This window comes from Pichia membranifaciens, assembly GCF_001661235.1.
Source record: "Pichia membranifaciens NRRL Y-2026 unplaced genomic scaffold PICMEscaffold_2, whole genome shotgun sequence".
Taxonomy (NCBI): Eukaryota; Fungi; Ascomycota; class Pichiomycetes; order Pichiales; family Pichiaceae; genus Pichia; species Pichia membranifaciens.
The window spans coordinates 1,953,281-1,965,505 of record NW_017566983.1 but is presented as its reverse complement, the minus strand read 5'-3'; the positions used below and the strand labels follow the sequence as shown (position 1 = coordinate 1,965,505).

At 50.9% G+C, this 12,225-nt stretch overlaps 6 protein-coding genes across 6 annotated transcripts; 4 read left to right on the top strand and 2 right to left on the bottom strand.

The window, feature by feature from the left end:
* Positions 1-197: 197 nt before the first annotated feature.
* On the bottom strand, positions 198-1,394 carry PICMEDRAFT_71956 (hypothetical protein; the record flags this gene model as incomplete). Its single annotated transcript, XM_019164060.1, has 1 exon — positions 198-1,394. The coding sequence occupies one exon, from the start codon at positions 1,392-1,394 to the stop codon at positions 198-200; it is 1,197 nt and encodes a 398-aa protein (XP_019019065.1).
* A 192-nt stretch (positions 1,395-1,586) lies between these two features.
* PICMEDRAFT_71955 (hypothetical protein) lies at positions 1,587-2,318 on the bottom strand (the record flags this gene model as incomplete). The annotated part of the gene is made up of 1 exon (XM_019164059.1): positions 1,587-2,318. The coding sequence occupies one exon, from the start codon at positions 2,316-2,318 to the stop codon at positions 1,587-1,589; it is 732 nt and encodes a 243-aa protein (XP_019019064.1).
* A 594-nt stretch (positions 2,319-2,912) lies between these two features.
* Positions 2,913-4,445, top strand: PICMEDRAFT_19299 (hypothetical protein; the record flags this gene model as incomplete). Its single annotated transcript, XM_019162112.1, has 1 exon — positions 2,913-4,445. A coding segment is annotated over one exon (1,533 nt), but the record flags the coding sequence as incomplete, so codon positions are not given.
* A 933-nt stretch (positions 4,446-5,378) lies between these two features.
* Positions 5,379-6,614, top strand: PICMEDRAFT_71953 (hypothetical protein; the record flags this gene model as incomplete). The annotated part of the gene is made up of 1 exon (XM_019164058.1): positions 5,379-6,614. The coding sequence occupies one exon, from the start codon at positions 5,379-5,381 to the stop codon at positions 6,612-6,614; it is 1,236 nt and encodes a 411-aa protein (XP_019019062.1).
* A 553-nt stretch (positions 6,615-7,167) lies between these two features.
* PICMEDRAFT_21994 (hypothetical protein) lies at positions 7,168-9,600 on the top strand (the record flags this gene model as incomplete). Its single annotated transcript, XM_019162231.1, has 2 exons — positions 7,168-9,252; positions 9,397-9,600. Coding segments are annotated over 2 exons (2,289 nt in total), but the record flags the coding sequence as incomplete, so codon positions are not given.
* A 586-nt stretch (positions 9,601-10,186) lies between these two features.
* PICMEDRAFT_31939 (hypothetical protein) lies at positions 10,187-12,067 on the top strand (the record flags this gene model as incomplete). Its single annotated transcript, XM_019162732.1, has 2 exons — positions 10,187-11,341; positions 11,432-12,067. The coding sequence occupies 2 exons, from the start codon at positions 10,187-10,189 to the stop codon at positions 12,065-12,067; spliced, it is 1,791 nt and encodes a 596-aa protein (XP_019019060.1).
* Positions 12,068-12,225: the final 158 nt, after the last annotated feature.

Below are 12,225 nucleotides of genomic sequence, written 5' to 3'. Positions count from 1 at the left end.
GCAGCATGTGTGTGGTGCCAGATAGACGACGGCGGATGCGATGTGGGTGTATGCATATGGGAGTATATAGGGGTACAAGAGAGGACAATAGGCTGTGTGGAGGCGGAGGTGGATGTCGAGGACGAAAACCAGGCGGAGCAGGTGAGTAAGCAAGCAAGCAGGCAGCGTGCAGGCAGCGTGCAGGCTTGCAAAAGCAATCACCGGAAAAACTTCTCGACAACGTATTCGGCAATGCCCATTGAGGCGGTGAGGCCCGGGCTCTCGATGCCCAGGAGGTTGACGAAACCGTCGAGACCGGCGTCGACCTCGCTGCGGATGACAAAGTCCTGGAACGCGGTGCTGTCGGGGCCCGCCAGTTTGGGCCGGATTCCGCTGTAGCTGCCCGAGAGGTACTCCCGACGCATGTGCGGGAGGTAGACCTTGACGGCGTCGACGGCGGCGTCGAGGTTGTGCTCGTTGACGCGGTAGTCGGAGCAGCCGGGGACCCACTCGAGGTCGGGGCCAAAGCGGATCTGGCCGCCGAGGTCCAGCGTGAGGTGGGTCCCGAGGGAGGCGACGCCGGGCGTCGGACACGGGTAGATGAGGCGGCGGACGTGCGTGTTGGGGCCGCTGTAGCTGAAGTAGTTCCCCTTGGCGTAGAACGCGTGGACGTGGCGCTCCGGCGGCAGCACCATGTTGGCGACGGCGGGCGCATGAAGGCCAGCACAGTTGATTACACTGGTGCTCTTGATGGAGAAGTCTTCGGTGTCCGAGCTGGCCGCCGTGCCGGCGGTGTCGGCGCTCCTCGTCCGGATCTCGTACACGTTCTCCCCCGGAAGCCGCTCGATGGCGACGACCTCTGTTCCGAGCGCCAGACTCCCGTCGCCGTCCTGGAACCGCGTGTACAGGTAGTCCATGAGGCCGTGGGCGGACGTGATGCCCGTGGTGGGCGAGTTGAGGACAGCGTAGCGGGCCCGCACGAACGGCTCCTGCGTCCGGGCCTGCGCCAGCGGCACAAACTCGGTCGGCACGCCGATCTGCTGGGCCTTGGCATGCAGCTTCTCGAGGTACGCCTGCTCGTGCCCGTTCTGCGCAATGATCCACTTCCCACACTGCTGCACGGGGATGTGTGCCCGCTGCTCGTAGATCTTCTCCTTTCCCCGGATGCAGAGCCTCGTCTTCAGCGAGTCCGGCGGGTAGTAGAGCCCGGCATGTACGACCTCCGAGTTCCGGCTGCTTGTCTCCTGCCCGTACTCTGCGTTCTTCTCGAGGATCAACACCTTGTTGCGCCGGTCGTGCTGGACAAGCTCGGCGCCGATCGCCAGACCCACCACGCCGCCGCCGATGATCGTGTGCGTGAAGTCGGCTGCCCGCACGGCACGGGCAGCACTGAAGCTTCGTCTGGAAACTAGCATTGTGTTCTATGCTGTGCTGCTGTCTAGAAAGCACACCCCCGTTGGTGCAGAGCTCTGTGTGGGTGCCTGCCTGAGACTTGTCTTGTCTCCATCTAGCTGAAATACCCGCACCGTCGCTGCCTGTAGCGTGGAATACACTCGTTCTCCATATCGGGTTACACACAGGGGCTCTCCGGCGCCCCCGGGCCGGCTCTACACAGCGACCCTGGCCTCGATCTCAGACATGGCGGCGTCGTTCTTCGCATCCTGCGTCTCGTCCCGGCACAACCGGTACACGTTCACCATCCAGCTGACAAAGCCCACGAGCTTGCGCAGCGCCCGTCCGAGCCGGAACCGCTTCGTCACGAGGCTGAGGTTCAACACGAGGTCGTTCGCGTAGCCCACTATCTCCACCACCGCCTTCACCTTCTCCGTGTACAACACCCGGAGACACCGCTCATGGTACTCCGTCACGTGCGAGCCCTTCATGAGGAAGTTCCCCCGGATGATGGCCGCCTCCGTCTTCACCACACCGATGAGCCGGTTGATCCGCTGCAGCCGCAGCACAAACCGCTTCAAGTAGATGAGGATCATCACAATGTAGATCTTGGCCACCTGCCGGAGGCAGAAGCTGAGGGGCCGGAACACCGCCGAGTCCCTCGTCCGTCGCTCCAGGGACGGGAACACCGCCTGCACCGCCACAAAGTTGTCCATGTACGACAACCACGTCTCCAGCTTCTGCAGTATCGTCTCCTCGAGCATCTCGTACCGTTCGACCAGCGACACCGGCGTCTTCCCCGTCCCCCGGCATCCCTTCTTGTCCGAACCCGCCGGCCTTTTGCTCCACTCTAGAAAGTCTCTCGTCAGCTCGTTTTCCGGTCCCTTGCCGCCAGTCCCGCTGCACACCGTCTCGTCCGAGTCATTGCCTATCTCCAAGCTCGCCATTTTCCTGCCAATTGGCCCTTCAACCCACTCCTGCTGTCCCTACAGCCCTCCGCAAACATGAGCCTCTGCCTGCCGCCCGATTCATGTCGCCTCCCTTGGTCCTCTGCACCCGCGCCGCTTAGAGGCTACACGCCCCCAGTGCCGCCAGGCCCCACTTTCCGGCGCTGAGAGAGGAGAGAGAAAGTATAAGAGGAGGCCGTTCTGCTGTCGCTGGCGAGCCGAGCGTTAGTGTACTGTTGTGGGCAGGTTGGAAGTTGTGCAAAGAGTTGATGGCACACAGGTTATCTCTTGTTTGTAAGCATTTATCCAAGTAGAAAGCGTCTGTGGACACGGCATCAGTTTTTGTTCCCACTGCTCTCTGTTCGTTTCTTCCTGGCTCGTCTAGACTTGATAGACAGACCCAGCTACTAATACACAGTGCCGACGATATATAGCGTCTAGTTTATCTATAAACACTCCACGTACACTCTGGAGCACATTCTCCCACAGTAGTTAGTATACAATCCAAAGGTACCACTTGCAAAGAAAGACACAAAGAAGAGCACATCAGCAGCGAGTCAGAAATCACACACAAAGACAAACACACACACAATGTTGGAATCAGTCGGAGACTTTGAAAACACACTGAACGAAATGAGCACCTTGAAGGCTCCCGGTGTCTCAGGCTCAAGAATTAAAAACCTAAAAGACTTCTTTTTGTCCCACGTCGATGAAGAGGATAAATTAGTTAGTATCTTAATTAATGGCTGTAAGAAAACTCCTGTATCAAACAAGTTGGGTCCATTGTATGTGGTTGATGCAATTGTTAGAGCTTTGATTGACGAAATTGGCAGTAATGCAAATGTAGAAATTAACGGTGACTCTCCAAACGGCACTGCGGCCGCATCCGTCTATAAAATCCAGCAGAACATCGAGACGTTGCTAGACGATGCGATCCCAAACTCGAACGATGATGTGAAGGAAAGAATCAGTAAATTAATCGATATTTGGGTGAGTTGTTCAACTTTTGATAAGAAGATCATGGATTCGATTAAATCCAAATACTACAAGTCCTTCACCCCACCGGGCACTCCACCGAAGAAGAAGGTTCTGTTCAATGACAACGTTACCCTCCTGGGTAACAACAACTCCGCTAAGCTTCCGCAAGGCCCTGCGGCTTCCAAAGACCCAACCTCGGTGTTGCAAGCATTGGCCAATTTAGCAAAGAGCACTCCCTCCCCAGGCTCGAACTCCAATTCCAACACCAAGCTTGCTTCTCCTTCCACAAACCTCCCTGGCTCATTGTCTCCACCATCTTCTGGTGCCAACGACTCAATGAACTCGTCGAATCCAAATGCCATTTTCCAACTGCTTCAGAACATGAACAAACTGACCAACAACAACAGCAGCGGCAACGGCGGCAACAATGGCAACATGGGCGGCAACGCTGCAGATATGGCTAACAACCAAAGTAACCTTATGAACAACAACTTCAGAGACAGAAGTGAAAGAGGCAGCAGGGGCAGCGATTTCGGCAGAAAGAGAGACAGATCGCCAGATCGTAATGACACTTCCGATCCTAAGCCAACACACGTCGAAGGTGAGAGAAATGTTCCATCGAACCCTCACTACAGGCAAAAGAAGGCATTCATTGACAAGAGCATCCCTCAGGGATGTATCAACGTTTACTCCAGAACCATCTTTATTGGTGGTGTTCCTCACAGTATGGATGAGCAACAGCTTGTCCAGACTTTGAAGCCATATGCTGAAGTTCAGAGCGTGATTTTGAACACATCGAGAAAGCATGCGTTTGTGAAAGTCTATTCCAGAAGCGAAGCAGAGCAGGTCATCCATGCCTTTTCCGTTTCCCATCCTTCTGGTTTGAGAGCCAGATGGGGAGTTGGTTTTGGACCAAGAGATTGCTGCAACTACCAAACTGGAGTCTCCACAATCCCTATCCAAAGATTGACCGATGCCGATAAGAAATGGTTGGTCAATGCAGAATGGGGAGGAAGCATCCCGGAGCTAGACTTGCAACCAGGGTTGTTTGTTGAAGAGCCAGATATCGAGGTTGGCCATGGTGTTTCCTCGAAGTCGATTTCAAGAAAGATGCCTACCAACTCGTCGCAAAACGGACCTAAGTCCGACAGCATGGCCCAGGGCAGATACAACAATAACAATAACCAACACAACAACAACCGACACAACAACAACCCAGCTCCAGGGAATATGCATATGAACTACGGCAACTACATGGGCCAGGGCATGCCTCAACAACCTCAACCTGGGATGATGCCATACCAGCAGTCTCCTCCCCAACAACCTGGTATGATGCCATACCAGTCGAGCCCATATCCTGGCCAGGGCGCCCCACCACCTATGCAACCAGGCATGATGGGATCCCCACCAGCACCGCCATTTAGCGCCGGCGGACAGCCTATGGACCAGACGCAAATGATGGCAGCAATGATGTCTGCCATGAATCAGATGAACCAGCAACAGCCTCAAAGCGGTGGCAACAACAACAACGTCGACATGAACAGTATGCTGCAGGTTATGGCTAGCATGATGAATGGTCAGAAACCACCCCAGCCGCCACAGTAGGAGAAGTAGTAGTAGTAGTAGTAGCAGTTTACGTTGTTGGGCGGTTAATTTTCTTTTACAGCTCTGTATAATATTTTTTAATGTTTCTTCTATCTCTCCATTGGATATCCTCTTTCCCCTTAATAACTTGAATTTACAGTAGGAACAAAACGTCTCACGTAGCACCCCATTAACACACCAGTCGGAATTGATATGACACTTCAGCTTCTGCCCACTCCGATCTTTCACAGCCATCCTTCGAAGGTAGAAGAAGTTGGCAGAAGGACACAGACACGCGTCCAAAACGGGCGGCCCGTTTTTTTTCCACCCCCCGTGGAGAGCGTGAGGCGAATTCCATAGAACTGCGCTGCGAGCTAGGTGGCCTATTCAAAAAGAGCGCTGTTGAAGAGACTTCGGCGACACAGAAGACGCTCGGCGGCATATACGTAGAGGCCAACAACCAAGGAGACCACCAGACGAATTGTCAGATAGACAAAGATGGGCAAGGGACCAAGTTTGTTTTCGCTGGATGCGTTTGCGAAAACGCTGGACGACAGAAAGATCAAAACCTCCACGGGAGGCATCATCACGATCATCTGCTGCCTCACGACGTTTGTGTTGCTCAACAACGAGTATCAGGACTACAACCGGGTGGTGCTTCGGCCGGAGCTAGTCGTAGACCGCGACCGAAACGACCACCTCGACATCAACTTGGACATCTCCTTCCCACAGCTGCCGTGTGACCTCATCAGTCTCGACGTGATGGATCTCACGGGGGACATCGAGTTCGATCTTCTCAAGAACGGGTTTACAAAGACCCGTCTGGACAGCGCCGGGAACGAGATCGAGCAGGCGCCGTTCGATGCGAACGTGCAGGGCAAGGAAGGGGACCATATTGGGGCGGCGGACGGGTACTGCGGTCCCTGCTACGGCGCCGTCAACCAGGGCGGGAACGAGGACAAGCCTGACGAGGAGAAGGTGTGCTGCAACTCGTGCGAGAGCGTGCGGAACGCGTACGCCAAGGTCGGGTGGAAGTTCTACGACGGCAAGGACGTGGAGCAGTGTGAGCGGGAGGGCTACGTCGACCGCATCAACGCCCGGCTCGAGGAGGGCTGCCGCATCCGCGGGACGGCAGAGCTCAACCGGATCGGCGGGAACCTCCACTTTGCTCCCGGCGCCTCAATCTCCGTCGGCGGCAGACACGTGCACGACATGTCGCTCTTCGACAAGCACCCCAACCGGTTCTCCTTTGCGCACACGATCAACCACTTCTCCTTCGGCGAGGACTCCCATGAGCTCGGCGCCGTCTTTGCCAGTGACTCGCACGACCACCGCACGACGCACCCGCTTGACAACACCAGCGTTGACGCCCACAACATGTACGAGATGTACACGTACTTCCTCAAGGTCGTCAACACCCGTTTCGAGTACCTCGACGGCACCAAAATCGAAACCAACGAGTTCTCCGCCACCCAGCACAACAGACCGTTGCAGGGCGGCCGGGACGACGACCACCCGAACACCATCCACGCCCGTGGAGGCATCCCCGGACTCTTCTTCTACTTCGACATCAGCCCGCTCAAGATCATCAACCGGGAGGAGTACAACAAGTCCTTCAGCGCCTTCCTGCTCAGCCTCTGCTCTGCCGTCGCCGGCATCCTCACCGTCGGCGCCATCCTCGACAGAACCATCTGGTCTGCTCGCCGCTTCATCAAGGAGAAAAAGAGCACCTAGCGGCCCCCTCTGTACAAACACCCTCTGTATCTTTGAAGTCTTTCCTTTCTTCACCTCTATCTTCAAACATGCTCCGTATTTCGCCCAATCGGGCAACCAGCCGCCGTCATCTCACTTCCCGATTAGGCCACGCGTCGCTTACGTCATCCACGTCTGCCCCCTTTTTTCTTTTTTCCTCTTCTGTTCCTTCCGTTCCTTTCTCAGGCTTCGCTCCCCCCTGTTGGAGCTGGAAAGACGAGTTTCAGCAGTCTCTAGAGAAAGTTAAGGCTGAGCCTGTCCAGGTAGAAGGCACAGACCGGCACATCAAGAGCACAGACAGTCTGCGATACCAGAGACGCACAGAAGAGCCCACCCCAGATAGCCACGGAGCCAACCCGCCGAGCACAGCAGAGCTTTCTTCACAGACAGCGACAAAGACCACGACACACATACAAGGATGTCTTCCTTCATGACCCCCATGCGCACGACCAGCTTTGCGTCCAGCGGCAATGGCAATGGCGGCGTCTCGGCGTCGACGCCCATTCGGATGCACAGCTCCTCGTCGACGAGCATGTTGACGAACCGCCAGGGCAGCTCGGACGAGTCGCTCTACTACATCTGTTTGAGGCTGATGAACTCACTGTCCAAGGTTCCAGGCATGCTGCCATACATCGAGCTGGCGTACGCCGAGGCCGACTCTTGTGCAGAGCAGCAGGCGCTGGCGCAGAGCAGCTTGGCGGCTTCGCCGTCGTCGCCACAACGGCCCGGCCAGCACAACGCCAGCAACAGCAACCTCAACAACCACAACAGACACATGCGCCCCAACGGCGCCGAATACACCACCGACAGCAGCTCTAACAACAACCTGAACCCGAACAGGATAAGCAGCAACACCCTGAACTACCACAGTCTGCTCTACAACTGGAGCAGCACGCTTTTCACGTTTGCAACTGGTTTGCTTCCAGCGCAGATTGCGTACGATCCGGTCACTCCGATCTCAAAGCTGCTTAAACAGGGCGCCCCCCTGTGCCTTCTTTTCAACGCTTTGAAACCAGAGAACGCTATCGACATTGTCAGCTCCGACGACATGAAGATCTGCAAAATGAACATCTACCAGTTTTTGAGTGCGTGCAAGCTGCATTTGAACATCAGAGACGACGAACTATTCCCTGTCACTATGGCCTTTTCAGACAACACTTCTCACCTATTGAGGGTCATCCGCTCGGTGAATTTTGTGCTCAACTTGGAGCCTTCCTTTATATCTCCGGCCATTCCAGACCAACTCAAAATCACAGACGCCAGATCAAAAATAGTCAAGGAGCTGATAGAGACCGAGAGAAGGTATGTCCAGGACCTTGAGACGCTGCTACAGTATAGAGAAGATCTTATCAACTCTGAATGCTTGCTGAGTGAAGACATCACCATGCTATTCCCGAACCTCACAGACATTATCGAATTTCAGAGAAGATTTTTGGTTGGCTTAGAGTGCAACGCAAGCGTACCTAGTAAATATCAGAGGATAGGCTCTGTATTCATTCATGCAGGTGTCGAGGGCTTCAAGATATATGAGAACTGGTCTCTGTTGCAGAGTTTTGCCATAGATTTGATAAGAAGAGAAGCACTCAAGATGCGAAATGCGTGTAAAGTCATCAAGGACCCATACGATCTTCAGAATTTCTTCCTTATTAAGCCGATACAGCGGTTGGTCAAGTACCCCCTACTCTTGTCACAACTTTTGAAAGAAACCGACCAGTCCTGGCCAAACTACAACGAGCTGCACCAGGCTTACTTGATCTCGAAAGAGGTTGCACTGTGCATCAACGAATCCCAGCGAAGATCGGAGAACATTCAACATCTAAACGATTTGAAAGACAAAGTCGTGGACTGGAAGGGATACAACACTCGAAACGTGGGTGAATTACTATACTTCAACATAGTAACTGTCAAAGACCTACTTGCCGATGGCCATTCAAATGAAAAAGAGGTACATTGTTATTTGTTTGAGAAAGTGATATACTTTTTTAAAGAAACTTCCCCAAAGAACAAGATTTTGGGCTCCAAGAAGATGTCAAACCTCTCATTGACAAACGCCTTAAACAACAGCATGAGCAATACCACACACCCGGTACAGCTCTCATTGAATGGCATCGTTTACATTAGCAAAATATACAAGATACTGTCCTCGGACCTATCTCCATACTTTGGCGCCGTGCAGGGACACTTCCTCACCTTGAAATGGAAGGGAAACAAAGATACGGGCGGATGTGTCATGAAATTCAGATCCGAAGAACATTTGAAGCAGTGGAACAACTCGATCAAAAAGTTATCTATAGACACTGGCATCGACGACATCTATGCCACACACAACAGCTCCAAAAGTATGAGTAGCATCTCGAGCTCCACCAGCATGTTGACAGGTAACACAAACAGATCAAGTAACACGAGCGCTTCTACAAACAACAACATATTGAACAACAATAGAAACTCGGACAGACTTAGATCATCATCAGACTCGACAACATTCATGAAGAAGCTCAGGTCGACAAGCAGCTCAAGCTTTACCAATCTATCCAACATCTCATATCCACCGTTGCCTACAGAAAAAATGAGGTCGCTTTCCATCACCAGCACCAACGGTGCTACAATCAGTTCTGGTAATGTAAACAGAAAATCGTCGTCGAACACCTCCATCTGCAACAACGAAGAACTGACCTCAAACTTATCCAGTCTGACGTTATCCAAGTCTGGCTCCATAGACTCTGGAAATATGACCAACATCAAGCTGGTGTTCAGCTCGATTAAGTCTACGATAAACTTGTCGGTCAGTTCAGACATCGACTACGACACCCTCATCAGTATACTGGTGAAGAAGATGAACTACAGCATGAGTTCGGAAAACGCTTTTACCACTTCTAACGTGAGCTTCAAATTCAAAGACGAAGATGGTGATTTCATCCGTTTCCAAGGAGACGATGACTGGGCGATTGCCAGGGAGATGCTGGAAGAACTTGACCCAGATATGCGCATCCTGGAGTTGATCGTTATATAGTTATGCCACCCGCAATCATTCATTTTGTGTACATTTGTAAAACAGCTGAAATAGACATTCATGGCGCTTCCGCCAAACTGGAAAACGGTGCGATTTCCTGCCGATTTGAAGTTATGCGCTGGCCAAGTCCAGTAGCAAATGATTTTGGTCGAATTAGTCACTACTGGTTTACGTAATGCTCAACGGCTTTTTCCTGGAGCTTATAGATCTTGCCAAAAAGTATTAGTTTGACTCTGGCATCTCATAGATGTACTTCACCAGTTTTTTTGGAAACATATAAGTATATTTTTCTAGTTAACTAATCTGAGCAAAGCTAAGAAGCTGCAAAGACCAGATGTTTGCCCAAGGTAACAGAAGGTTACCACTGAAATCACTGAATGCGGGGAGAACCGTATTTCTGTCAAAACACGGCAAGGTTTCTGCACTAAAGAGTCTCCAAAATGTTGCCAGAAACTACACATCCAGTGGTAACAGCTCCGTATTAAGCAATAAACAAATAGGCAGAATAAGCGATTTTAGAAATCGCTATTTTTCTACCACGAGAATGGCTTGGAATACGATAGAGACGGCGAGAGAAGAGCTGGATGAGGATCAGCTCGAAGCACTTAATGATCCGAGGGCTGTTGATACGGTTGACGTATGTATTGTTGGTGGTGGTCCCGCAGGTTTAGCAACTGCTATTCGTCTCAAACAAATTGACAACGAAAAGGGAGCCGGAGATTTGAGAGTGATATTACTTGAAAAGGGTGCCGACATGGGTGCCCATATACTATCGGGTGCTGTACTAGATCCCAAAGCTTTAAACGAGCTTTTTCCTGAATTACTAGAAGAAAATGAAAAAAACATTCCATTACCTGATGATTTAGTCACTTTGGTCAAGGAAGACCATATGAAATTTTTATTTGCCAACGGTACGTCTATAAACTTGCCCGAGCCACCACAGATGAAAAATGCGGGGAAAAATTATATAGTGAGTTTATCTGAAGTTGTCAAATGGATGTCTGAAAAAGCAGAAGAGCTTGGAGTTGAGATATACTCCAACACTGCTGTTAGTGAACTCATATTTGATAGCCAGGGTGGTGTGCGAGGAATAGCCACGAGGGATAGTGGTTTGGAAAGAGATGGTTCATTGAGTGATGATTTCGAAAAGGGTATGGAATTTCACGCTAGAATGACCGTTTTGGCTGAAGGGTGCCATGGTTCATTAAGTAAACAGGTAATTCACAAGTATGATTTGAGAAATGGCGTGAACCCCCAAACTTATGGTCTAGGTATCAAGGAAGTCTGGCAAGTTGAACCAGAAAGATGGAGAGAGGGATTTGTTTCCCATTCTATGGGATATCCTTTGAGCAAAGGAGTTTATGGCGGTGGATGGATGTATCATTTTGGTGATGGTCTTGTCAGTGTTGGACTTGTCATTGGTTTGGATTACAAAAATCCATGGATCAGCCCTTATCAGGAATTCCAGCGTATGAAGTTGCATCCATTCTACAAAGATGTTTTGACCGGCGGTAAATGCATTTCTTATGGTGCAAGAGCCTTGAATGAAGGTGGGTGGCAAAGTGTCCCACAGCTACACTTTCCTGGTGGTGTTTTGGTGGGTGCAAGTGCTGGTTTCATGAACGTTCCGAAGATCAAAGGTTCACACTGTGCTATCAAGAGTGGTTCATTGGCCGCCGAATGCATGTATGACAAAGTTGTTGCATTGAAAGAGCAGCAAGAGGCTGATATGGCAATAAGCCAAGGCAAAGATGAGAATATGAAAAAGGATCAAGAGGAGGAGGAAGAGGAAGAAGAAGAAGATGATGAAAATGCTGGTTTGCCCTTACCTGAGTGGAAGGCAATTGATCTGAGTGAGTTCCAAACTGCATACAAGAACTCATGGATTCATGATGAGCTATACGAAGTGCGTAATGTTAGACCAGCTTTCGATTCTCAACTCGGATTGCTGGGAGGATTAGCAGTTGCAGGTCTGGTTACTGGAGTAACCAAAGGTAGGGAACCATTTACATTAGAGTTTGAACATACTGATTCTGCCGCCGTCGAAGATGCAAGCAAATACGAGAAAATTGAATATCCAAAGCCCGACGGTGTCTTGACGTTTGACTTGATGACAAGTGTCAGCAGAACAGGTACTTTCCATCGTGAGGGTGAGCGTTGCCACCTCCGTGTCCCAGACATGGACTTAGACAAGCATAGGGAGATTTCTTGGCCGAAATTTAAGGGTATTGAACAAAGATTCTGTCCTGCCGGTGTTTACGAGTATGTGAAGAAAGACGAAAATTCCGACGAAGATGATGTCGAGTTTAAAATCAATTCACAGAACTGTATCCACTGTAAAACTTGTGATATTAAAGTCCCAACGCAAGATATTAATTGGACTGTTCCCGAAGGAGGAGATGGTCCAAAATACCAGATGACATGATGGTTGACAACGTGTCACGATCTAAGACATTTCTTATGCTTTCAGAAAAGTTTTATCATTGATCTATGCCTTTTTATTAATCATTCTACTAATATACATTTTTTTTAGAAATTCTGTTCTATAAGTACTCTTTAGGAGCTTATCGCCATAATGCACAT